The sequence below is a fragment of the Eupeodes corollae genome, chromosome 1 (genome assembly GCF_945859685.1).
Source record: "Eupeodes corollae chromosome 1, idEupCoro1.1, whole genome shotgun sequence".
Taxonomy (NCBI): domain Eukaryota; kingdom Metazoa; phylum Arthropoda; class Insecta; order Diptera; family Syrphidae; genus Eupeodes; species Eupeodes corollae.
In genome coordinates this window covers 166,419,772-166,447,017 of record NC_079147.1, presented here as the reverse complement: position 1 = coordinate 166,447,017, position 27,246 = coordinate 166,419,772, and the positions used below count along the sequence as shown (strand labels likewise).

General features: G+C 35.5%; 1 protein-coding gene across 1 annotated transcript in view; it reads left to right on the top strand.

The window, feature by feature from the left end:
• Positions 1 to 3,352: 3,352 nt before the first annotated feature.
• Positions 3,353 to 27,246, top strand: part of LOC129938822 (pre-mRNA 3' end processing protein WDR33) — a 37,927-nt gene continuing 14,033 nt past the window's right edge. The window contains exons 1-3 of the mRNA XM_056046610.1: positions 3,353 to 3,876; positions 3,937 to 4,206; positions 18,965 to 19,116. Coding sequence (XP_055902585.1) covers positions 3,529 to 3,876; positions 3,937 to 4,206; positions 18,965 to 19,116 — 770 coding nt within the window. The 5' untranslated portion in view covers positions 3,353 to 3,528. The remainder of the gene's footprint in view (positions 3,877 to 3,936; positions 4,207 to 18,964; positions 19,117 to 27,246) is intronic.

Genomic DNA, 27,246 nt, shown 5'->3' with positions numbered 1-27,246 from the left:
CATGCCAAAAAGTCGGGTATCTCCTACAACACCTTTTGCCGTAGTTGTAAAGACCAAAGAGAAAGTTAAACGATAATCCATTTCCTCTGCAAATGCCCTGCTTTGGCAAACACTAGAATGAAATACTTTGGAAAAGCATTCTTTCACGAACTTGATGAGCTATCTGAGACAAAGATTAGAGACCTAATCTTTTTTCTCAATGCGACAAAATGGCTCTAACTATTATAATCGCTATGAAGCTTCTCTATAAATCTGTCCCTTTCAATCACAGGTCAAACGAGTTTTTGGTATCAAAACGGCGCACTACAGCGCTAATTGGATCTCAGGCTAGGTTGCCTTGAGATCGTCATTTATACCTACCTACCATGGTCCCTAGCTAGATCTCGCCAGGTGCACACTCCAAGTTGGTGGGGTCACTTTCCACTTGTGCGTCCTCTGGGCGAGGATTCGAGGAATTTCCGGTCCATAGCATTGCTTTCCATGCGTTCTATGTGAATCAGTCATCTTAGCCGTTGGAATTTTATCCTCCTGACCTAAGGTTCTTTTACCCACTTTTGTCATAGTCCGTGCTTCTGCCCATTATAGCAGGAAGGGGATGATGAGGGTATATAGCGAAAGTTTGGTTGCTCGAGAGAGGGCTTTACTACTCAATTGCTTAATTAGCCCAAAAAAACAGCGGTTGGAAAAAGTTATTCTTCATTTGATCTCAGCGTTCCTAGCGGAACCTAGGTACACGAAGCCTTTAACTACCTCAAAGATACGTCTGTCAACAGTGACTTTTGACCGAAATATTGTTTTGTCCCCATTAACCGTTAAATTAATTTTTTGCCTACCATAATACTCACAAAAGCCCCATTGACAACACGCTAAGTCCTTCCAATTATGTCAATGTCATCAGGATATGTACTATTCTTTCAAGGACGATGTTAAGGAAATCGCATGACAGCGCATCAGCTTGTCTAAAGACATTTTTGATATCGAATGGGTCTGTTAAGTTCTTTCCAACATTTATGGAGCATCGCGAATTCTCTATGGTCATCCTGTACAAACGGAATAGTTTTTCTAACAGCTCCTCCCTGCAGATGGTACTTCATGCGGCCTTGAAATCGATAAAGATATGGTTGGTGCCGATTTCATATTCTTATGTTTTTTCCAGGATCTGCAATAATGTGATTTTTTCTCTCTTGTCTAAAAATAAATTTCTCCACTTGAAGTTCCACAAAAAAATCTAGATGCCGCCCTATTCGACTTCCACCATGAAAATACTATGGTTTTCATATATAAATATCGAGCCCTTCCGCCATTTTATTGTAAGCGACATTTTCAATAAAAAAACAACTTAATTATTAAAATTTGCTAGTAAGACGTAAAGCCTTGAAGGCTATTGCCATGTCTTAACTTAATCATAATTAATAATTTCCAATACTGACTATGGTTACAAGTTGTATCAAAGACCAGCAGTGAACTTTTGATCTGTCGTTGTGATAAATTGGCGGGAAGGGCTCGATATAATACTTTCGATTATATTTGAAGAGGTGCCATTGCATAAAGTAGTATTCACATGAGCGCGACCAACGAACGACGAATGAATTACAAAATGTGAGTTTGTATACGTTTGAAGACATATTTCCACACAGATTCTTAACAAAACGATAGCAATATAGTTTCTATTTGATTTAAGATACATACTTTTACTTTTCAATATAATATATTAATAAATTTAAGAAAACAAATTTATTCGTCGCGAAAAAAATTATAGTTGATACGAACTTTCAAACTTTATTCGCGTTCCACATAATCCACACTCGCAACGAATAAAATAATCGCGCGTACTTAACCTAAAAAATCATTCTTATTTTGATTTCGGTGGTGAATGGTGTTCGGCTGTGGCTTCATTCGCGACGAATTAAAAACTCTCATGTGAAAGAAACGTCAAAATCGACGAATATTCGTTCATTCGTTGGTCGTTGACCGTGCTCATGTGAATAGTACTTAAAGTAGGGAAAAAACTGCCACCGCCACTTCTTTGTTTCTGTTTCAATTTGTTTCACGCTTAAGGACTACCCACACTGTTGATGTGTTGATGATTGAAATGTATTGTTGCTGATTCTTACTTCTGGGATGGAGAATGGGGAAAATCGTCACAGTATTACAATTTAATGTAGTTTTCCAATAAGAATTTGATAACTTGCCCAATTGAAAAACGTATATACGCCGCAGTATATCAGAATCTTAGTTCAAAATACGCCATTATCTGATCAGAGCCATACCCTATTATTGAAAACGCCCGTGACAAGACTCAAATATCTACACTAACATTTGTGTTTCCTGCTAAAGCCAGAACTACCGACGAAAATTGGAGTTATCGCTATTAAATTGCGGTCACCAACTCCGAATTCCGGTAAAAAAAAATTTGCAGACGTTGCCCGTTTTTATTGAAAATATTGAGTTTACTGAATAAATTGGCATTGACACAGTTCAATGATTATTGAAATTAGTGAATTAGAGTCCACAAATTAAATTCAAACTTGTCAAGTTTCTATTAGAATGCCTGATACCGTTAAAGCCTTTGACATGTATTGAATATGCTAATAAATATAAAAGCAGCCCACCTCTTTAGTTATGCCTTTTGTAGGCTTGCCGAAAAAAGTCATAATTTATTGTTTGAACATCACCCCTTGTTTCTTTGCCACAATAGACTAAGGACATCTACTATTACAAAGCTTGACAAAAAAAAAGTTGGTCGAAGTTGGCTACTAGCAACCTTGCTTAATGACTTGATAAAAATAGAACCAAACTTTCTTTGATTTAATTATTTATAAAAAGAACTAACGATTACTTTTCATATTGCTTCAATTTCCAATTATTTAAACAAAATGACTGACAATGAACTGTCAAATGCCAAGCCAAAGCAAAAGCAGTTATTTTCTATCGTCCAACATAGAAAATAACTCTACTTTTGCTTTAGTTAGCGTTGGTCTGACGTTTACGATAGTACGACATAAAGTACCATTTCATATATGCCTCATATGTTTTTATTCGAAATTTCAAAGTCCGACCAACCGAACACGAGATTGTGGTTGAGCTATTACGATCAGCCTGTTATTTCCATATAATTACATATTAATTTGTTTTGTTAAACGCAGGTTGTATTAAAACATGATAATTGCTTGAAATTAAAAATGACTTCATTACGAGTTTCTGTCATAAGCATTGTATTCGTTTGTTAGTACTCGCTAGTTTGACTTTGTAGTATGTATTTAGCTCATCTAAATCTTTAGTTAAAATAAAGTTTGGCAAAAATTCTTTTAACATTTGTCTCTTTTTGTTATATCATTAGACAAGGAAAGCTGCTTGGCTTTCACCTTAAATCGCCAAAAACGCGAGTTTTTCACATCACACGAATCCGAAGAAGAGCAAATTAATTATTTGTTTTAGAATTTTATTAAATTCTATTTAAAATTAATTAAAATAAAGTAGATTCATGTGTTTATAAGCTAAAGTGAAAACTACTTATCAACAAAAACAATGGATTTTTCACAACCTCCTCCTGATATGCTGCAACAGCCACCGCCGTCCATGATGCAAATGCCACCTCCGCCAGTCGTAATGAATTATAATAATTCTGGGCAAAATAATGGACCTGGTGGCGGTGGTGGTGGCGGAGGTGCTGGAGGTGGTGGCGGAGGTTATCGTACACATTACTTTCAACACCACTCAGGACCTGGCAAACCAGGCCATCCATATTTTAAGCCCTTTGGGAATTTCAATCGTGGGTTTGGCATGACCCAAGATGATTTTGATGGAAAACGGTTGAGAAAAAGTGTAATGCGCAAAACTGTTGACTACAATGCGTCCATTGTGAAAGCCCTTGAGGTAGCAAATGTCTTTTTTAACTTAATCTTATTTAATAACTTAATTATTCTTCATGAATAGGCGCGAACATGGCAAAGAGACGATCGAGATCGCCCATCGCTCCAGCCTGAAAATATATACATACCCGAATTGTTACCTCCGCCAAGTTACTTGGATAACCCAACAAACTCGGTGACAACAAGATTCGTTAAGACTGCCACAAACAAAATGCGTTGTCCTATATTTACCTTGGCTTGGACACCAGAAGGTCGCCGATTGGTAACTGGTGCCAGTTCGGGAGAATTCACACTCTGGAATGGCCTTACGTTTAATTTCGAAACTATCCTCCAGGTGAGTGTTACCTATATAAGTTGATGTTTTAAAAATACAGTAGATGGTTCTTGGTTCTATAAGCAAATACCTACTGTTCATAAATTTGTGCAAAGTGTTTAGGTTAACATCATTTTGAATTAAAATGATTTAATGTAAATTTGTGTCCATTTAAAAAAGGTGACAAAAATGGTCAAGGTCGGTATGAGAGATAGTAAGCTGAAAATTTGTAAACATTGTGTAAAAAGTCCCTTCAAATCTTATGTCCAAGTCGTAAGTTATATGACCTTTGTAGTAGGCCCAATGCCAAAATGGTCAAGCAAACAATTTTCTAAAATATCTCAATAATTTGTTGTGGGCTCAACTATTTAGAGAGGTCCCCCTTTAACTATCGCCCAATAGCAATTAAGTCCCTTCTTTAAAAGGTCATGGAAACGCTGATTAAATTTGAGCTTAAGAAATATCTTGAAGAACGGAAGCTTCTTAATAACCGACAGTATGGCTTTCGTAGCAATAGGTCCATTGGTGATCTCATAGTTTATGTCACCGAACAGTGGAACAAATCTTTACATCGTTTTGGAGAAATTAAGATTATTGCACTTAATATTTCAGAGGCATTTGATAGAGTTTGGCATCAAGCTCTCTTAGGTATTGATGAATTTCTTCTTTGTTGGGTTAGAAATTACCTTTCGCACCGTTCAATTTCAGTAGGCTTGGAAGGGTTCAAATCTGATATCCACAATATAATCGCTGGTGTGCCCCAGGGCTCCGTTTTGTCTCCAACTCTCTTCCTTAAATTCATAAATGATATTTTGTCTGGAACTTCTAACCCACTACATTGTTTCGCTGATGACATTACTTTTTGCTTTTCATATTCGTTTTCAGATTCACATCCTTGTTCTTCGGATGTGGACTACCAACTACCATCTTGACAGCATTCTTCATTGGGGATTCAAAAATCGGGTAGAATTTAGTGCTTCGAAAATTCAATCCTTTCTACTATCACAAAAGCGTAATCCTCCCCCAATACCATCACCATGGGTGGTACTTGCCTCGAGGAGATTGAACAACTACCAGTCCAAGGCATGTGCATCACAAAGAACTTGTTGTGAAGTGATCACATATTTGACAACGCCAAAAATGCTGCTAAGTGTTTAAGTTTTTTCCGAGGATGCATGAAGTTTTTTACCCCTTCTGATCTGACTATGATTTACAAAGCTTTTATTCGTCCAAAACTTAAGGTTCAACTTCTTACTTACTTACTTAAAGTAGAGCTACAGTCCGGGACGGACCTGGGCCTGAACCGACATGCGTCTCCAGCCAATTCGGTCCCTTGCTAGCTGCTTCCAATTTCACACGCCGTGTTGATTGAGGTCTTCTCCCAACAGCGTGCGCCAACTGGACACCCTACTCTACCTGATATTCTCCTCAATTCTTCATCCCAGTGGGTTAATAAAAACATTGGCCACTCCGTAATTTTTGAGTATTCAGAATCAATTCTAAAGCACAGAGACTACATCATCCCCCAAGATCAAGCAAGAATTACCTACGAGAATTCTTTCATAGCAACCGACTTCCAATAGTGATTCTGAAACAATACTTACAAAATTCTGCTTCTCTCTTTAGCATAGTTTATTATCTTTTCATGGCATTGATTTTGAAGGTCATGTGACATTTTCAATTCTTCATCCATTTCTGGAAACTTTAAATTGATCATAGTTATAATCATATGGTGTTTTCAGAAAAATGAGATCTTAGAATTTTTTTCTCACTAAAAATGTGTATACGAATCAAAAAGTTTTGCAAAGCTGAGAAACTTTGCAGGTAAATGAGATTTACCTAAAACAGTTAAAAATTATTTCATGCAAAATGAAAACTAATTATTTTTAACTGACTTTTCGCGTTACATGAGTTTTGAGTAAACACACTAATTGAATATAACTTCCATCTCTAAGGTGGTGCTCCTGCAACTTACTTCAGCCTCTTAGACAGTAATGAATGTAGAGCATTTAATTGATTAATGATAATATCATCATTAGTACATTAATTTCACGATATTGTCGTAGAGTTTCTTGTGTGACCATTTTTTACAGTTGTTTTAACGCTTTAAGCTCTAGAGAAATAACCAGGGTAATTTCTCCTAGCCCCAACTTCAGTCGGACTGTGAAGTACAGAGATTTATTCTTTAGCGGTACTACGCGAATGTGGAATGCTTTACCACACTCTGTCCTTGTCACTCATTGCAATATTCAAAACCAATGTGCATCGGCATCTTCTTTCAAACCCTCTCTCCCTTTCCTAGTGCTCACACTTTGTCTCTGCATAATAAGGGTAGTAATATCCCCTTGAATGTGCGATTATTATAAAAAAAATATACGTATATTTTTAAAAGTTACAATTTTCGGTAAAAAATTAAAGTTTATGAATAAAATATTTCAATTAGTTGTCAAATTAAATCTAAATAGCTCAGCGTCCCATCAGCAAATTAAGCGTGTTGGCGATCCTTCTGTGGCACGATAGAAGAAACTCCTAGACAAATTCAACTAATGAATCGCAGGACTTACTATTGGATACTCATTTCCCTGGTAGTTCTCTTACCGAAACTTGCAACACTTATATATACATTCATAATTGCACCAATCCTTGAGGCAATTTTTACCAGCTGTCTTTACCTGGTCCATGTTCCCTCGGCATGGAGAGAAGTTAAAGTTGTTTTTATACCTAAAGCAGGTAAATGCTCCCAAGTCAATCCTAAAGATCTACGGACTATAACTCTATCATCATTCCTTCTTAAGACCCTGGAAAGATTGATTGATATCCATTTAAGGGCATGTATCGATAAAAGACTTCTGTCTTCGTCTCAACATGCCTACTGTAAGGGTAAATCGATGGAAACAGCGTTACACACTTTAGTACGCACCATAGAATATTCCCTCCATCATAAAGAGTTCACTATGGTTGCTTTCCTTGACATCGAATGTGCTTTTAACAACGTGGACACATCTGCAATCACATCTGCACTGACATCTCTAAATGAAGAGAGTTCGCTTCGGGAGTTAATTCATTTAATGCTTACTAGCAGAATAATTAACTCAAAACTGGGCAACTCTTCTAGCAGACGATTCGTTAGTAGAGTGACACCGCAAGTTGTTCTATCCCCTCTCCTCTGGAACCTAGTGGTGAATGAAATCCTAACTAGTCTGGATGCGGAGGGTTTCAGAGTGATAGCTTATGCGGACGACATTGCTATAGCAGTTTCAGGAAAGCATCTTAATATCCTAAAAAAACTCTTACAAAATGCCTTGGACAGACTAATACTTTGGGCTGATCGGTGGGGACTGGGTGTTTACCCACACAAAACCGATCTGGTCTTATTTTCGAGTAGATACAAAATTCCATTTGTCTTGACTTAGACAAAGAACTACATTGGAAACGCAACGTACAGGAAAGAGTGAAAAAAGCTACTGTAGCTCTCTTTCTTGCAAAAAAGCTATTGGTAATAAATGGGGTTTACAACCCAGAATCTCGCATTGGCTATACACATCGGTAATCAGACCGATTTTAACGTATGGTGTGGCAGTATGGTGGACTGCTTTAGAGAAAGGTATAAACAGGGATAAGTTAAATAAAGTCCAACGTTCAGCCTGCCTATGTATAAGCGGATCGCTTCGCACGACCCCGTCTGCGGCACTGGACACCTTGCTCTACATTACACCTCTTGACATATTTAGTAAACAAATAGCTGCAAGCTCTGCTATTCGCCTCAATGCTTCGTCGCAGTGGACTAACAACTTAGAATCAGTTCCATAGAACACAGACTACACCATCCCCCAACTACAATTCGACAGAAATTTCCAGATTTCTATACCTACCAGATCTTTTTGGGAGGATAGGACATTCTTGGAGGATGAGTCAATCCACTTTTACACAGATGGCTCAAAAACCAAAGAAGGGGTTGGTGGAGGTGTGTACTCTGAACGACTGAAATTAAGTCTCTCATTCCGCCTTCCCAATCATTGTAGCGTGTTCCAGGTGGAACTTTTGGCGATTAAGGAAGTCTTGTCTTGGCTCAAAGAAAACGTGATATCAACATCTGATATCCGTATTTTCTCCGACAGCCAGGCCGCTATCAAATCTCTGGACTCAGTCTCTACAAACTCTATAACAGTCCATAACTGTCGATCATCTCTAATGGAGATGGCGCAACAGTTTAATATTCACCTTTGCTGGGTGCCGGGCCATAGAGACATTCCAGGTAACTGTAAGGCAGATGAACTAGCCAGGAACGGTACAGTACAGCCCATCCTACCACGTTTGGCAAGTACTGGCATACCAATCGCTACTTGTAAACTGTTGCTAATGCAAGACGCTGCGAGGAGGGCAGGCATCAGGTGGAACAACATCACCACGTGTCAAGCCACAAAAAACATCTGGCCAACACTGGATTTATAACGTTCAAGGTGCTTGCTCTCTCTAAGCAGATCGCATGTAAGCTCGATAATAGGTGTTATAACCGGACACTGTCTAATAGAAAAGCACGCCACGAGACTAGGCTTATTCTCAAATGACTTTTGCAGAAGCTGTATGGACGAGGAAGAGGAAGAAACGGTTCTTCATCTTCTCTACACATGCCCTGCTCTAGCTCGAAAACGCAAGAATTACCTAGGAGAATTCTTCTTTAACGATCTAAACGATCTATATCATATCGGTATAATCAGCCTCCCACATTTCGTAAGGGACTCAAGCTGGTTCCATTGAGCTTAGGAGGAAGCCTCAAGATTCATGTGTTATCACAATGGGCCATTAAACTGGCCTAAATGTGTCCGTTTCCATCTTGGACAGCCACTATAACCTAACCTAACCATACATTCATGTCCCAATACAACATATCTAATAGGTCTGATCTCAAGCGACAAGATCCAATGGGCTCTCAACAGCTTCAAACCCTTTAAATCTGCAGGACCAGGTGGAATAATACCATCGACACGTCGCTGATCGATTATTTGTAAAAATGCCATCGTCAAATGCGGTTCGTCATAGCTTACTAGTTGAAAGTCGCGTTCAAATCTATAGATCTGTAATAAGATCGAGAATTCGTAGATTTGGTGTACATCCCATAAATCGTGAAAGGGAAAATTATGGTGAATTTCACCATTTATATCTAAATCTTAGCAGATTTCCAGATCGACATTGGCAATATTGTAGTATGTCAGTACCATCTTTTGATCTGCTGTTGGAAAAAGTTCCACCAAAATTAACAAGACAAAAGAAAGCAATTAATCAAAAAACAATATTTGTAATTAAAGATTAAATAAATTAAAACTTACTAGAACAATTACAAATGTATCCAACTTTTCCCCACTCTTTATCAGCGACATTTTTATTTTTGTAATCTTTCCTGCCATAGCATTGGGCGGCTTTGGACAGCTGAAATTAAACTTTCGGTATTTATTGTACACATCTTTTTTCTATGTCGCTCAGCGATCGACTGAAAAATTAAAACAGATTTAAAAAATCGCTCAACCGCTTAGGGTTTATGTGGCCACCTCCATAAGATTTCATGTGTTCTAATTTGTTTGCATCGCTCATTACGTTGCCGGACCCTTAGCTTACACATTTTAAAGAAGAAGTACTTTTTCTGCCATTCTATCTCCGAAATAGTTGGGCATTTGAAAAAATTATCAAGAAATAATTTTAGCAATTTTTGTGCTTGTTAATTTCGGTAAAGGTCTTTTTAACTAAAATGGCGTTAGCATAATTTGACCTATAGACTTTTGGTGGTCCATAACTTACTACGCAGACAGGTGACTTTAAGAGACTTTTCACACAATGGTTAGCTTAGAAATCAAAAAGAAAGTATACACAAATTTTACCAGACTATGTTCTTTAAATTGATTGAAATCGAATTTAAAGAAGAATTACATTTTATTATTTAAGTCAAATCAATAGAAGCATTCATCAGTCTGAAAACCTTACAATTGTATAACTCAACTTATTAAAAATGGCGCTACAGGAGTGTCAGGAGTGTCACAAGTCTAGCTAGCTGTCTCCAGTGGGCCACCTGGGCTGGAGCGTTAAACATGACCAGCCAAAAACCTCACCTTAGGCGGCTGTTTCTTAACATAATTGTTTGAAAAAATAAAAATCAAAAAGTTCTTACATATATACAAATTAAATAAACACATTATCATTAAACGTGTTAATTAAAACACTTTATTGCAATAAGCTATGAATAAACATGTAGTAGTAGTATCGAAACCAATCTTCGAATCTAAACCCACAGGAAAGCACAGTATATGAAGGCCGCAATTCAGATGGTTCGCTCAAGTTGAAGGTGACCTTATCCAACTTTTAGTGCGTACTACCTAGGGGCCGAGCTAGATGGAAAAGTTTGTTTGGGGTGAGCAGTCCAATTTCATACAGACTGTAGCACCACCTTAAGTTAGTAAGTAGTATCGAAACTCAGTTCCTATGTTGCCAAGCATCCATATGCTTACAGACGAAATCATTTTAACGTTGGCTTTGATTACTTGTAAAATAAATAAATTAATTAGGTGGCGCAACAGTCCGTTGAAAACTAGGTCGTAGTGACTAACAACTCTCAACCATTTCTGTGTGCGAGTACTGTTGTCAGGGATGGAGGGGACCTGATTATGGTCGAAATGAACGCTGAACACATATGCAGATCTATTAAGGCTATTTTAAAGCTTGTTTTTCTTTCTCCTTATAGCCGTTTTTTCATCTTATGTATGAGCTTACTAGTGGTTTAGCTGTGAAACTACAAAATTAATACTTTTCTGATATGTTTTAAGTGATCTTATGATGAAAACCAAATGCATTTGTGCAAAATGTAATTAACACTTTCGGAAACAAAGAAATAAATACAATTTAATATTAAGCCTTAGATCCAGCTTTTGTTAATTTTATGATAAAGTATTGTTTCTTTTTTTCGGCAATCGTTAAAACTTTGTATTGTGCTATAAAATTGAAGGTCTTAAACATCTTTCTAAACTTAGTTCATTTGTAAATCTTCTTAACATTTTTATTTTGATGACATAAATTATTTGAACCTTTCAAATTTGTTTGAAAAAAAATCGCATTAAATAAATAAAATATAAACTGTCTCTTCCCGACGACGTTTCGAAGAATTTTCAATTTTCTTGGAAAGTTATGTGTTGACGTGCGTTGGCCCCAACTTGATCACTCCACCGGAGATGAGGCCTGCCTCAGAATTTGGTTCTGCACCATACAGCAAGACTGGGATGATTAAAGTTTTGTACAGTGTCTCTTTGGTACTTCGCGATAGGGCCTTATTCCTCAACTGCTTACTTAGGCCAAAGAAACAGCGATTAGCAAGGGTATTTCTGCGTTTGATCTCCGCGCTGATGTCATTTGCAGAATTAACAGCAGTGCCTAGATAAACAAATTCGTTTACCACCTCGAAGTTGTACCTGTCAATTATGACATTTTGACCAAGTCTACGGTGTGAATCGACTCTATTGGACGACAGTAAATACTTTGTTTTGTCCTCCGTTATGTCAAGTCCCATTTTCTTCGCCTCAGACCGGACATTAGAGAAAGCACCCTTGACTGCTCGTTTGGTTCTTCCCATAATGTCGATGTCATCTGCATATCCAAGATATTGTGTGGATTTTTGAAAGATGGTGCCACTTGTATTTGCGTTGGTGTTGCGCACCACTCTTTCAAGAGCAATATTGAAGCAGCTACATGACAGCGCATCGCCTTGTCGAAGTCCTCTGGTGGTTTCGGTCGAGTGTCTTCCAATTTTGACGCAGCAACGAGCATTTTCCAGCGTCATCCTGATAAGTCGTATCAGTTTGGTAGGGATACCAAAACTCAACATGGCACGGTATAGTTCGTTCCTGTCTACACTGTCAGAAGCTGCTTTAAAATCGATGAAAAGATGGTGTGTTTCGATGTTATGTTCTTGTGTCTTTTCCAGGATTTGGCGGGAAGTGAAAATTTGGTCGATAGTAAATTTTCCAGGCTTGAAGCCACTCTGATAAGGGCCAATTATTCGTCAGTAAATGGCTTCAGGCGTTCACATAATACGCTGGACAAAACCTTGTACGATATGTTTAAAAGGCTTATGCCTCTGTAGTTCAGTTATGGATCGGGCAGATGCTGCTTAAGTTCCACTCGTCGGGCATGCTTTCTTCCGACCAAATTTAAGTAACTAGCTGGTGCATGCTCCTAACCAGATCTGCTCTAGCGTACTTAAAAGCTCCGTCTGCAGACCGTCATCACCGGTGATGGCTACTTCGATCTCACTCTGGTCGGGTGGGTGGTACTCTAGGTCGTCAACCAAATGGATTTGACGTGGCTGCTCGCTGGCGGAATTGTTGACTTCATCACTATTAAGCAGCTGGTTGAATGATCTCTCCAGATTTTTAGCATTGACTGCGTATCTACTACAGTATTCCCCTCCTTTTCTTTGCAGGCTCCAGAGCAGCTAGTGAATCCCGTTGTTTTCTTTTTGACTCTTCTATAAAAGCTCCGCACCTGTTTCCTGTTAAAACATCCTGGATCTCCTAAACTTCACGCTGCTCATGGGCTTTTTTTCTTCTGAGCAAGCGGTTATCATCCCTTCTCTTGTCGACGTAGAGCTGGCGGAATGATCGTGTCCTCCTTTGCTGCCACAATCTGTATGCCTCCGTTTTGGCCTTGTTTGCCTGAGCACAGTCAGAGTCAAACCAGGGGTTCCTTGGTGGCGGCTGTGAGAAACCTAGCACCTCTTCTGCAGCATTCCTGATGGATTGCTAATGTTAACACTCGGTACCAAGTAATGTAGGACGGCTAAACCACCGGTTAATCAGGACAAATCTATAAAATATCGACAAATAGTCTTTCTTTCTTAATTTATAATTTACTTTAGGCCAAGTTTGTACTTGTAACATCAGATCACGAGGCTTGGCACTTCTCTTAATCTCCGAACATTGTCTCGTACATTTTAGTACTGGTATGACTTTGAAGTCGCTGATTGCCACGATATAGATCTATATTTTTTATTACATTACATTACATACTACTAAGCTCATAAATGTGCAGAGTACAAATATTTTGTACAGCAACGAAACCCAATAATTTGTTTGGATCTGATCGCCGAATTCATTTTTAAAGAAAAAAGAATGAAGAACTTAATCGTAAAAACACCTATTTTTTGTAGCAAAAATATTATGACCAAAGAACCGTACCTCCAAACATTGGAAAACGTTATGCTTCCATTTGCAGAAGATAATGTGTCTTCAGTGTGGACATTCTTGCAAGATATTGACCCCAAACACACTGGCAAAGTCGTGACAAGATGGTGTCAGTTTTACAATAACCTTTACAATCGTCAGATCTAGAGCCACTATGGAGAGGAATCCAATAACAATGATACGCAACACCTCAAAAACTAATTGACTATGCCAAGAAGGTGTGAATCGGTTTTTAAGAACAAAGGCCGCCCGATCAAGTACTGATGTCTTGAGGTTACTCATTTCCTCATTTTCCTTAAAAATTTGAATTTAAACTACTTTTTTGCTTTATCCTAAGGAAAAATCTGATTCACTCTTATTTATTTGTCCAGGAAATAGACGCACTCGAAGGTAGACGCCCCCCTTAATTAAAATATTATCTGTGTTCAAAAGGTTAAAGCTCTTAAGTCTATTTATCTGGTTTTCAGAAAGATGATTTTTAACTTGCAATCATTGTTAAAAAGATACACTTTTCAGTATTTTGCCTTTATATACATTTATGTATATAAAATTATTAGAATAAAATGTTGAGTATTTAATAAGTGCTTTTATCAAAACAACTTTTACAGCTTTTCATTTACTAAGTATTGTAGGTGTTCTTAGATTGGTTTAACCATTATTGTGTTTCTATTAATTTTGTATTTATTCAATATGGGAAAACATCTTGAGTTAAAATGAGAAATGTAAATGAAAGAAAACCTTTTTTGGTAAAATATCTTAAGTCGACAAAATAAAAACAACTTAAGATATTTTACCAACATTATTTCTGCCTGTAAGCTGATAAATAAAATCAATTGATACATAAGACAAATTATACTTTACTTAATCCATTTGGACCCAGATACAAAGAAACAGTAATTTTTTGAATTTTGTTGTGAATATTATACGTACAGCTGTGTTCAAAATAATAGGAGTGCTTTTACAAAATTTGCTCAAGCGATCGCCAATGCTGTAAAATATGAAAAAAAAAATCGAAACCCGGGGACGAAAACGAGAAACGAGTGAAAATGATGATCGTCGTATTGTTCGCTACAGCCGAAAGGATCCTTTTGCGTTCTCTAAGATGATCCAGGAAGATCTAGGACTGGCAGTAAGTAGCGTAACAATAAGAAGGCGATTGTTGGAACACAATCTTTCCGCTAGCAGTCCACGAAAAGTGCCGATGCTTACAAAAAAACATGTAGCCGCTCGTTTGAAATTTGCAAGAAGATATGCTAATTGGCCTGCAAAGAAATGGCGAAACATTTTGTGGACTGACCAAAATTGTTTTATTCGGTGGAACTGGCTCTAGGCAATACGTCCGACGTCCAGAAAATTCCGAGTTTAAGCCTCGGTACACCATTAAAACGGTAAAGCATGGAGATACTAAAGTGATGGCATGGGGCAGTTTTTCTTATGCTAGTGTTGGCCCCATACATCAAATCATTGGCACGATGGACCAGCGCGTTTATGTGGATATAATGTTCAGTATGATGCTGCCTTATGCGAGTTGGAATATGCCGGTTAAATGGGTATTTCAACAAGACAACGACCCGAAACACACCAGTAAGTCTGCCAAGGAATGGTTTCGGGTCAATGGGGTTGAGGTCATGGACTGGCTCATTCACCTGACCTCAATCCCATAGAAAATTTATGGGCAGATGTGAAAAATGGTGTTTCTCGACGAAGACCCTTGAATTCGAGGCAGTTGTGGGACGCAGTCGAGGAAACATTTAACCAAATTCCAGTTGAGCTTTGTCAGGCTTTTCCACAAAATACTGACAAAAAAATCTTAATATTAAATATTTTTTTAAAAGAACAGGCACTCCTATTTGTTTGAACACAACTGTATATAGGCTAAATAAATATTTCATGAAACAAAAATGGGGGTTTTGTATTTACAGTGAGTGTCATTAATATTCGGTTTTTATCATGCAATTTCTTTTTTCATATTTTCCACTTATAAACATTATTATAAATCTTAGTATTTGTTTATTTTATTTATGAATGAATATATTCTTTACAATTGATCAAAAATTATCCGCCATTTACCATCCTCCGCTAAGATTATTAAATGTAAGCGCATAAAGGCTGAATGTAAACGCTCCATTAATATTCGGTTTTTTCTTCCTCTGCTTGTTTTGACATTTCTGAAGACTAACGGTATTTTTTTTAATGTAAAATTAAACCAAACTAGTCTGTAGGTTTTCTGCGTACATTTGTAAAGTAATTAGAAGTCAAACATTATAGAATTATTCAATAAATAAAGCATGGGTCGTAAAGGACAAAATTCGAGTCTTGAAACAAGAAAACTTGTGATTATTCAACACGAAAAAGGTGAAACTTACAAGAAAATTGCAGAGTTATTAAATATGAAGCCAAACACTGTCGGGGATATAGTCCGGAGATACAAAAATGAAGGAAGAATCGAGCCAAAGAAGCAGTTGGGCCAACCAAAAAAACTTAAGGCGAAAGAAGAACGGCTTATAGTACGAAAGGTCAAAGCTAATCCTCGTTTACGTGCCCCAAAAATAGTTGAAGAAGTCAGAATTGAATGCAAAAAGCAAATATCTGCATCAACCATTCGTCGTACCATCAAAGCATATGGCTAAGGTGGTCGTGTTGCCCGAAAGAAGCCCTTCATTAATATGCGCAATAGGAAAATTCGAGTCAACTTCGCGAAGGAGCATAAAAACAAGGATGCAAGTTTATGGGACGACGTTATTTTTGCCGACGAGAGTAAGTTTAATCTCTTTGGTTCAGACAGAAGGGTTATGGTTTTTTGGAAACCTAACGAAGAGCTAAAGGGCAAAAATTTAAAACCAACTGTCAAACATGGCGGCGGGCACGTCATGGTTTGGGGTTGCATATCTGCAAAAGGCATGGGGAATCTTGTTTTCATCGACGGCATTATGAATAAAAAACAATATTTGAGAAATTTGAGACAAAGTGCTGAGAGAATGGGTGTTTTGCGCAGTTTCAAGTTTTACCAGGACAACGATCCGAAACATAAGGCTCATGTTGTTAGAGAGTGGCTACTCTATAACTGTCCAAAAGTTATCCAAACGCCTGCGCAATCCCCAGGCTTAAACCCCATTGAAAATTTGTAGGATGAACTGGATGGAAGAGTTCGTGAAAACCCCGTTACTTCAATAAGTGGACTTAAAATTCGGGACCAAGAAGAATGGAACAAGATTAGTGTTGAATATCTTTCCAAAATTATAAAAAACATGACTCAAAGACTTCAAGGAGTCATATCCAATCAAGGTTATCCGACAAAATATTAAATCATTTCTTAAAAAATGAATTTCTTAACGATGCATTTGTGTTTTTAGAAAAAACCGAATATTAATGAACTATGTTTTTTAAAAGTTTTGTTCCTTTTCTATTTTTTTCTTTGTTTAGCTTTTAGTTTGGTAACCAAAAATTATACCATTTAATAAGAAATAATAAATTCTTTTTTTACAAGCAAGAAATAGTTGTATATATTTTATTTTTAAACACCAAGTCGAAGTAAAAAAAAAATTAACAAAAACCGAATATTAATGGTAGTCACTTTATATATGTAAAAAAACTTCGTCCTCAAATGGGACCAATGGGCTTAAGTGTAGTATTTCTCGAAACATCCCTTTTCGATGCATAATGTTTTCAAACATCATTGGATTGCCATCGTGCTTTCTTGTGACATTGCAACTGATTACTCAACGTTTGCGATAAGTGTCCATGTCCATTTAAACAATTTTTGGCACCACTGAAGAAGGCTTACGGCGTCTTCCATCGATTTCCTCAAATACTGCGACGAAATTGGAGTTGATCTAGTTTCTCATCAGCGGTCAGTAAATGTAAACGCCAAGCATTAGCTTCTGCTAAATCGAGCATATAGGTGAATAAAACCACCACCACTTTTTACCACGTATAGCTGTTCTATATACTGCAACTAACTGAACAGCTTGATCGACGCCGCCCATTCCTTTATTGTAGTTTTGAAAGACCAAAGTCTGTCTTCCTTCCTTCAGTAGTTCTCCATCTTTTCACCTTGCCAACAAAATCGTAGTTTGTTGCAATAGTACAAACACTATTATCGAGCCATCGTACGAACAATATTTTATTTGCTGTGTCAAACCAATAGTCAAATTCTGCTCGTTTTTTTTTCTTCCTGTCCTCGCAGCAAGGCGTGGCTGGTGAAGAAATTATCAAAGAACACAATACGTTGTTGCGGAATAGCAATCACTTTGTTCAAGAGGCCTTTTACAACACGTCTTCCCAATGGTTCATTACTGCTCGGTACTGATTTTCCACAATATATATCAAAAGCGAAACAATAACCGTGAGAACTTGCAATCATCCAGTTTTTGTAACCGATTCGCACTGGCTTGCCTCTTATGAACTGCTTCGATGGGTGTCGTCCAATATATTTTATCATAGATTCATCTATAGATAAATTTTCATGAAAACTATTGGAGAAATTTCTTGATAAGCAAATCAGCAAGTGGTTGTACTTTGAACAGTGTTCGTACTTTGAACAGCGTGTTGTATTACTAATTAGCCCATTGGACCCATTTGAGGACATTACAACAAAATACCTCCTATTTCTGTCAATTACTACCATTTAACATATTGTCTGAATAAAAATACACAAATCAGGACCAATCTAACAAAATAAATAAATGTTATTTACCTTTTTGGTCAATAATCGGTTAAATAAATAGAAATAAATAAAAAAAAAAAGAAATAAATAAAATATTTTTTTTTTTTCAAAATAAATTGTAAATGACGAAAAAGTACATATTTTCACTTAAACACACTCCTTGGCAATGCAAAACCACGTTTGAACAAAGGAAAAAACTGTAAAAAAAATAAGGGCATTTTAAAACCCGTCCCCAAACGAGGAAAGCGGGCGTAAATGGGTTAAGTTGTGTTACATTTTGCAAAACTCTACGAAATAATCTTAATCTTTTTTATAAAACTTCAAGTTATTATTTTCTTTTTTTAAAGATTTATCAACTAGGGTAAAAAACTAGTTTGGGGACAAAATATATAAAAAAAAAGGATTAATTGCTAAACCACTTAAGTCGACTTAAGATCCTTAACCTTTTCAGCATAGATTTTATTTTGTAATAAGTTCACCGAGTGACAATTTTTAATTCAAATTCATTAGTTTGGATTAAAACTAGATCTTAAGAAGTTTTTAAGAATTTATAAACAATTATTATTCACGTTAGTATTTAATAAATTGAAATAAATAAATCCTACTTTGACTACCTATAGATTAATGGAAGTTTTACTAGACAGAAGTCAAAATGAAAATAATAAGAATGAAGTGATCCATCTCAATTCCGATGCACCTCAAATATACAAATATTTTCAGTAATATCCCAAAACCCGGCTATTTTAGGACTTGATTATTTATGTAATAAGAATATGATTGCTTATAGTTACATGCATGATTATTACCGTTATCCTTATATTTACATAAATACATTTTTATGAATTAAATATATTTTGAAATGTATTTAAAAATTGATTTTCATTTCAATTAGGCGCACGATGTTCCTGTCCGAACAATGGTCTGGTCACATAACGATAATTGGATGGTTACAGGCGATAATGCTGGATACGTTAAATACTGGCAATCGAACATGAACAATGTGAAAATGTTCCAGGCTCACAAGGAAGCAATAAGGGGAATAAGGTACAGCAAAAGAAAAAGTTTATTTTTGTCCAAAACAATAAAGTTTCACAAAAAAAATATATTTAGACACAATAAAATTGTCTCCTACAAATTACATAATAAAAAGCCTATATACATACATATATTTAAACATTTGTGTAGGAAGAAATAAAATAAAATGGTTTTTAAGGGTATATTTATATTATAAGGCAAAATAAAATAAAGTAGGCTATTTTTAAGGTTTATATACCTGTGATATTTAATAGAAAAACAAATAAGACTGATTTAGAAATAAAAATAAATTTCCCGAAACATACTGGCGTAAGTGTGTTTTTTAAAAGTAAACAAAAATAAAAATTAACCACATGAGCAAATTAAGTTCCAGCGAATATATTTTTTTTATACAACTTACAATGTTTTCAATGATTTTGTTCACTCAAAGAAAAATCCAAATAAAACAGCAGTTTTTTGCGAAAATCCAAAATGTTTGTTTTGAATACTGCAATCAACCAACCTTGATTTCCCTCATACAAAACTCCCAGATTTTTAAATAAAAACAAAGTTGAAACAAAATGGATCTTTGGCTTTTTCTTAAACAAATCTCAGCTTACTACTATGCCATATTTGGACTACTAAAACAAATTATAATAAACACATTTTTATCTAATGCATTTAATGATTTTATAAAAAATAAAAATTACACTTTTAAAAATTAAATTTTATTTGTTATAAGATGTTATATTTTTATATTTGTTCAGGCTCCAAGCAATTATCTTTACCCTTCAATTTTTTTCCAATTTTTTTTTGTTTTAATTTAATAATTTAAATTTTTTAAGGAATAAAAGAAATCGTTTTAAAGAATCGATATACCGAAGAAAGATAAAATAAATATTTCAGTTCTCTTAAATGCTATGATTTGACCAAAAACTGTTTATAGTTGATACGAATCGTTTAATCTTTAGTAAATCAAAGTCAATTAAATTAACCAACCAACAAAGTACTTCATGCAATAAATCTCTTGTATGTAAATAATTTAATTTCTTAAGGCATTTTTAGTTTGAGCTCATTTGCAACACTCTTAAACATTAATAAAAAAAAACTTAAACAGCCTTATTGTGAGTTTCGCCCGGAAAATCATTCATTTTTGCTCGCACGGAACTAGTTATTGGTAGTTTCGCCCAAATAGAATTTCACTTCGAATCAGAACTGACAGTTCGGATAATTATCGTTTTCAGCAAACTGAGTTCGCAATAAATTTCCCCATTTCTTATAAACGGTGATTTTTTAAGAGCTTGAGAACTTTTTAAAAAAAAAAACGCATAAAATTTCCAAAATCTCATCGATTCTTTATTTGAAACGTTAGATTGGTCCATGACATTTACTTTTTGAAGATAATTTCATTTAAATGTTGACCGCGGCTGCGTCTTAGTTGGTCCATTCGGAAAGTCCAATTTTGGGTAACTTTTTCGAGCATTTCGGCCGGAATAGCCCGAATTTCTTCGGAAATGTTGTCTTCCAAAGCTGGAATAGTTGCTGGCTTATTTGTGTAGACTTTAGACTTGACGTAGCCCCACAAAAAATAGTCTAAAGGCGTCAAATCGCATGATCTTGGTGGCCACCTTACCAGTCCATTCCTTGAGATGAATTGTTCTCCGAAGTTTTCCCTCAAAATGGCCATAGAATCGCGAGCTGTGTAGCATGTAGCGCCATCTTGTTGAAACCACATGTCAACCAAGTTCAGTTCTTCCATTTTTGGCAACAAAAATTTTGTTAGCATTGAACGATAGCGATCGCCATTCACCGTAACGTTGCGTCCAACAGCATCTTTGAAAAAATACGGTCCAATGATTCCACCAGCGTACAAACCACACCAAACAGTGCATTTTTCGGGATGCATGGGCAGTTCTTGAACGGCTTCTGGTTGCTCTTCACTCCAAATGCGGCAATTTTGCTTATTTACGTAGCCATTCAACCAGAAATGAGCCTCATCGCTGAACAAAATTTGTCGATAAAAAAGCGGATTTTCTGCCAACTTTTCTAGGGCCCATTCACTGAAAATTCGACGTTGTGGCAGATCGTTCGGCTTCAGTTCTTGCACGAGCTGTATTTTATACGGTTTAACTTCAGCAACACTCTCAGAAACAGACGCAATATTCTCTTCTGTACGCACTGTACGCATTCGTGTGGTTGGTTTAATGTCCAATAAAGTAAACTGAGTGCGAAACTTGGTCACAATCGCATTAATTGTTTGCTCACTTGGTCGATTATGTAGACCATAAATCGGACGTAAAGCGCGAAACACATTTCGAACCGAACACTGATTTTGGTAATAAAATTCAATGATTTGTAAGCGTTGCTCGTTAGTAAGTCTATTCATGATGAAATGTCAAAGCATACTGAGCATCTTTCTCTTTGACACCATGTCTGAAATCCCGCGTGATCTGTCAAATACTAATGCATGAAAATCCTAACCTCAAAAAAATCACCCTTTATTTCTTATTGAACATAAAAACGCAATGAAATGTATGTAGGGCTTCACCCATTTTGTCACAAGGTTCTTAATGCGTTTGAAGTTCCTCCATAACAACTTCTTGGGAACTCATTTTGCAAATATTTTTTTTCTTGGTGGTTTGACTGGCTGAAGCAATAATAGTTGCAGGTACGACTGGAATAGGATCAGAAAGTGAATATGCTATAATATCAGCACTCTCTTGGTTACGTTATTCATCATTTTCAATTTCATTCAAAAAAATCTCCAATTTTAATTTCATTTTCCATATTTTCGAAACTTATAATTTTGGGTAGATTTAACCCAACGGATTTTGAAGAAACTAACATACTTGAAGATGGCTTCTTTAGCAGGAGTGAATTTTAGTGCCCTATGAAGTTCACCTCCTGTTCCTCTTTCCATTATTTTGTTTCTATCAGCCTTTATCCTCACGTAGCGTTTTTGGTCGGTCCAAGCCTAATTCATTTTTTTTTTTTGTTCAGTCTTCAGCAATGTGTAAATTGAAATCTTACCTTCTTCTTTTCGAACTTAGTCATGCTTCGAGGCCCAGAACTATTAAGCTCAGATTTAATCTGCTTCCAAACTGCATTTATTTTTTCTTTACTTTCTTTGACAAAACCTCTTGCGATTAGCATATCGCTTTAATTTGCACTTATTGATTTGGTCCTTACATATAGATACAAGCAATACAGTTATTTTGTTTTTTTTTTTTTTGCAACTACAATTAATATAAATAACATACATTGTATAATTTTTTGTTCTCCTGTTCACCTCTAAAAAATAAGTGGAAGTTTTATCGCCAAATGAAATTTCATACCGCCCGAATCGAGTGCTCCCAATAACTAAAATCTTTCGAACATGCATTTTTTTTCGCCCGAAACCCACAATATGCGAATTGAAAGAAGGGATTTTTTTTTCGTGTGGAATCTTGTCCACGTGAAACTCACAATAGGGCTGAAATTAGAAATACAATTTATTCATTCGTTTTTATTTTACAACTAGTTAATAAAATTATTATAATACATAAAGGATAAATAATAGTTATCATCTTTAAGTTTTAAAGCTAATGTTAAATGATATTATACTTAAATAAGACCTTGTTATCATATTTCAAATAATTGCAACAAATTGCCTGCCAAGATTTAAAGAAAATATATCATTGTAGTAGACATATCGTGATAGTGAGTGCATAGGACTGTAATGCAAGAGGTTTAAGGTACAATCCCAGCTTGTTCAAGTTTTTTGATTGGTTACTTCCGCTTGCGAGGAATTCACAAATTCTCCAAGAGTAATTCTTGTCATGTAAAATGCTTTCTCAAATTAGCAGTTCGGATTCGGAAAAACTGTAGGTCCTCTACATCCCTGGCAACTCGATCAAAATATGGTTGAGAGTTGTGAGTCACTACAAATTTTTTGTACAAAAAATGAAAATTCGAAGTTTCTCAAAAACAAACCGATAGATTTTTGTTTAATTTTCTTTAAAATTTTCATTCTTAATTTAGCTTCTTTCAGTTTAAAAAAATATGTTTGTATTGTTTCAGAACTGTACCCCTCATAGAACCGTTATTTTGTTTTTAAGCTTTCTCAAGAACTAATCAACCGATTTTAATAACTTTTTTTTTCTGCACAAGCTCTTATATTGTCTCAATAATTTTTTGATTTTAAAACAAATAATACAATTTTTTTTTCGAAATTCGATATCTTGATTCATAATTTTGTTTACAAAATTGAAATGCAAAACGTATAAGCTGTATACCAAAAATATTTTTAAACTAATATTGGAAAATGTTATTTATAAAAAATAATAAAAAAAAAGAAAACTTTCTATCATTTTCAAATAAAAACTTTTTTTTGCAGGTACATTTTAAAATACAGGAAATTTTTTTAACAAGACTTGATACATGTGCAAGTTCGTACGACCTATGCATTATATGCCATTTTAAGTTCTTTTCCGCATATTTTCTTAATAAATTCAACATTGAAATTTTGGATATACATACTCGTACATAGGTATTTTCATAAAAAATATAATATTTTCCAAGTTTTTAAAAAATCAAAAAAGTTCTTGTATTATTTTGGCAGTAAGAATGAGCATATTTTCTTATTTGAAATCTGGGGAACGTATTGGACGTGTGCTTTAGGTCAATCAAGTTTTTGTATTATTTTGGCAGTACGAATGTGCATATTGGACGTTTTCTTTAAGTCGTTGTACTGTTCAAATACCCATTTCAGAGGCAACTGATCGGCAGCATTATATTTTGCAATATGCCACGGTACATAAAACGATCCATTTGGTGAATCGGTCCCAGTTCATGCCATGAAAAACATCCCCACACCATAACGTAAACTCCTCCTTATTTTAGGGGCCAGTTATAGCTATCATTGAAATCGATCCGGGAACTTTTTTGAAACGATATTTGACTATGTTTCCCTCCAATTAGAAATGAAAATTATAAATTGATCGATCGGAAATCACCCAAAGAATTTTATTTGAAGAAAAAAAGTGTAACTGGGCATTTTTTTTTCTCTAAAATTGTATTTTTCTATTTTCCGGACGGAAATTCATTTTCCTCAACAGCTGTAACTTTTATGGTTAAAAGTGAAACGAATCGTTCCACTGATTTGTGTTCCAATTTCACACAATTCCACCACAGATTTCTGCCAGTAAAAGTTTTTCGGTGGATTTCAATCAGGAAATTTGTTTTAATGACAGGAATTTTTTAATGAAAGCTATAAACGACCTGCCAAAAAAAATCCAATGTTTGTTTGTAATGATGAAAACCAATGATAGCTATAACAAGAGTAAAAATAGTACGTTCCTCTATTTTCTAAGGGTCCAGTTTATGTGGGAATTTTAATCTCACCAACTTGTTTTAGGTTGAAACAAAAGGCCCTTTTACAGCTTTGAGAGATTTTAGTCCACCATCAACAGCTCGTATCCGAATTGTTCGCGCTTACGTTCAGGTCGAGTTGGGTTCGTATTTCTCTTGATGACATGTCGTTTTGTTGTTTTTCTTGGTCTGCCTCCATTAATTGTTTGGAATGACTTTTATTAATGGGCAAATCACTGATTTTGGAATGGACATTTTTTTCCATAGTTAAATTTGACTCATTCCACTTTCATATTTTATAATTTTTTCCGGCGATCTTACAAAAGTAAGCAAAGTACACTGATTAGCTTTACAGTGAACTAAATAACACCTAATAAATAGATTCAACTGCCCTCGTTAGCCAATACCATTAATATGGGCAATGTATTTGTTTACGGACTAACTTTTTTTATTAATAAGAAATAGAAATAAAAAGTTTGCTTTTCTTTTGATTAACAAAAAATTGGGTTAACTTATGTCATATTTAAATGGACCGTTAAGAAAATTATATTCACCCCCATCAAAGCATTGCCACGCAGAAATACTAATTTCGGAGTGTCAAAATCAACTGATTTTTGTCAAAATGAAAAAATAAATAAAAGGTTTGACATGGAATTCTTGTTGCATCTTTATTTGTTCTTTTAAAAGTCTGGATGAATCATATGATTGACGCGAGGTGGTTGGAAGACGCCGTGGAACATTTCTTAAATCAACTACGTCTGACGCCATCGAAACATCGGCGAGTTGGTTCTCTTCACAAGGTTCATTAGATTCTAAAGGCTCGGAAGAATTTTCGAATCCAAAACATTGTGTATCTTGTATTCCTCTGGTCGAAGTTTCAAGGCCAGTTAGTCTTATGACATTTTCTTTGAGGCTGCTAAAAGAATGTATTCTATTTGCTCCGCAACCTGTAGCTTTGCATTCTTTTTTGTTCTCAACCATTTTTCTCTTGATGTATGCCTTCCAATCTAACCACACCTTAGAATTGAAATAAATTATAAACAAGTTTGGACTAATCTATTCAATTTACTTTTATCCAGCTAGAGGTGTTCTTAGAAGGTGGGCCTAGGCTATTTAAATCTGTTCTTACTACTTCCCAAAAGGAATTCACTTCCTCCTTAGGGATTTTCGAAAATCCTTGGCAATATCAGGTTTTTCTTGAAGCGTTTCATAAAGCCTTTGGAACTGAATTTTATTTGTGATAACTTTATTTGCCCTTCAAAAAAAAATATGTATAGCTTATCACTTTCACACTAAAACAATAGTAAAACTTACATGATTCTTTTCATATATGTATTTAATTCATCTTCCCACGCTTAATATTTTTTTCGTTTTCAATTAAATTCCGATCAAAATAACTGTTCGTAGAAAAAATACCAAACTTCCTATTCATTCGGGGCTAATGATACCACTTTTCACGAACTTCGAATTTCGTAGCAAATTTTTTTAGTACGACGGGAGCAATATATACTTTTTTTCGGGGTTCGTACTACGAATCTATTAAGACGGAGCCTGTATTAAGGCTGATTCTCTGATTCTGATTAGAAGTATATACATACATGAACAAGTCAACAAAAAAAATATTTTTCTTTAAGTCTGTTATTTAATGAATATTTTCTGATTGTATTCATCGAAAAAAAGCAGAAACTCCATTTATAATAAATAAAGTTTGCTTTTGTACCTTTACACAATGTAAAACGAATATTATAGTGTTTTAGCGGTTTTTTTTAGAAGCCGTTGCATATAAGATGCAGGAGAGGGGTAGGATGGCTGTGGTTGTGAAGCGGGAGTAAGAAAATTAGGTCTGATGAAACAGTTCGTAAAGGCTCTGCGTCATGACTCTGAGGCCTTTCAATATTTAAAATCATTTTTCCCGAAATTGTCAGAGGCTAAAATTAAAGCTGGTATTTTCATCGGTCCACAAATAAAGAAAATAATGGCCACTGAACAATTCATACAGCTCCTCAGTACCCACGAAAAACAAGTGTGGCTCAGCGTTAAAGCAGTGATTCATGGCTTTCTTGGCCACAGAAAGGCAGAGAATTACACTGAGCTTATTACTGATATGCTTCACAACTTCAAAGTTATGGGTTACAGATAGTCTTTAAAAGTCCACAAGCTATATGCTCATTTGGATAAATTTAAAGACAACTTAGGTGCATATTCAGAAGAGCAAGGGGAACGTTTCCGCCAAGATGTAATGAACTTTGAAAAGCGTTATCAAGGACAATATAATGAAAACATGATGGGTGACTACATTTGGGGGCTCATACAAGAAAGTTCCAACTTACACAGAAAAAATTCCAAATCTGCTCATTTTTAAAGCCTTTTTTGTATTCTTTTTTTTTATGCAGTCTTGTGTAATTAAAGTCAATACAAATATGTGAATTCAAAACTGTTTTCCTTTTACATATAACTGAAATTAAAAAATAGAGCTTTTTCATAAAAATTAAAATTTCGTTTTAGTAACTACAAAAGCAAACTTTATTAGATAAAAATATTTTTTCTTTAATTAGTTAGACATAAGTAATGAAAATCAGAGGTACAGAACTCAGACTCAAAATTCGTGTTGACCCGTGTAATGTATTAAATTTTGAAAAAAAAATGAACATGAATTATTTTAGTTATTAATTTTAGAATATCCTAAAAATGAAGGTTGCTATTGTCAACACTGTATGTACAGTGCCGCACTTAATTATTGGTCTACCGCGAACTTAAAACCTTAAACCCACTTTTAAGCTTTTAAAAACACTTCTTTTTTTCCTTGGGTGG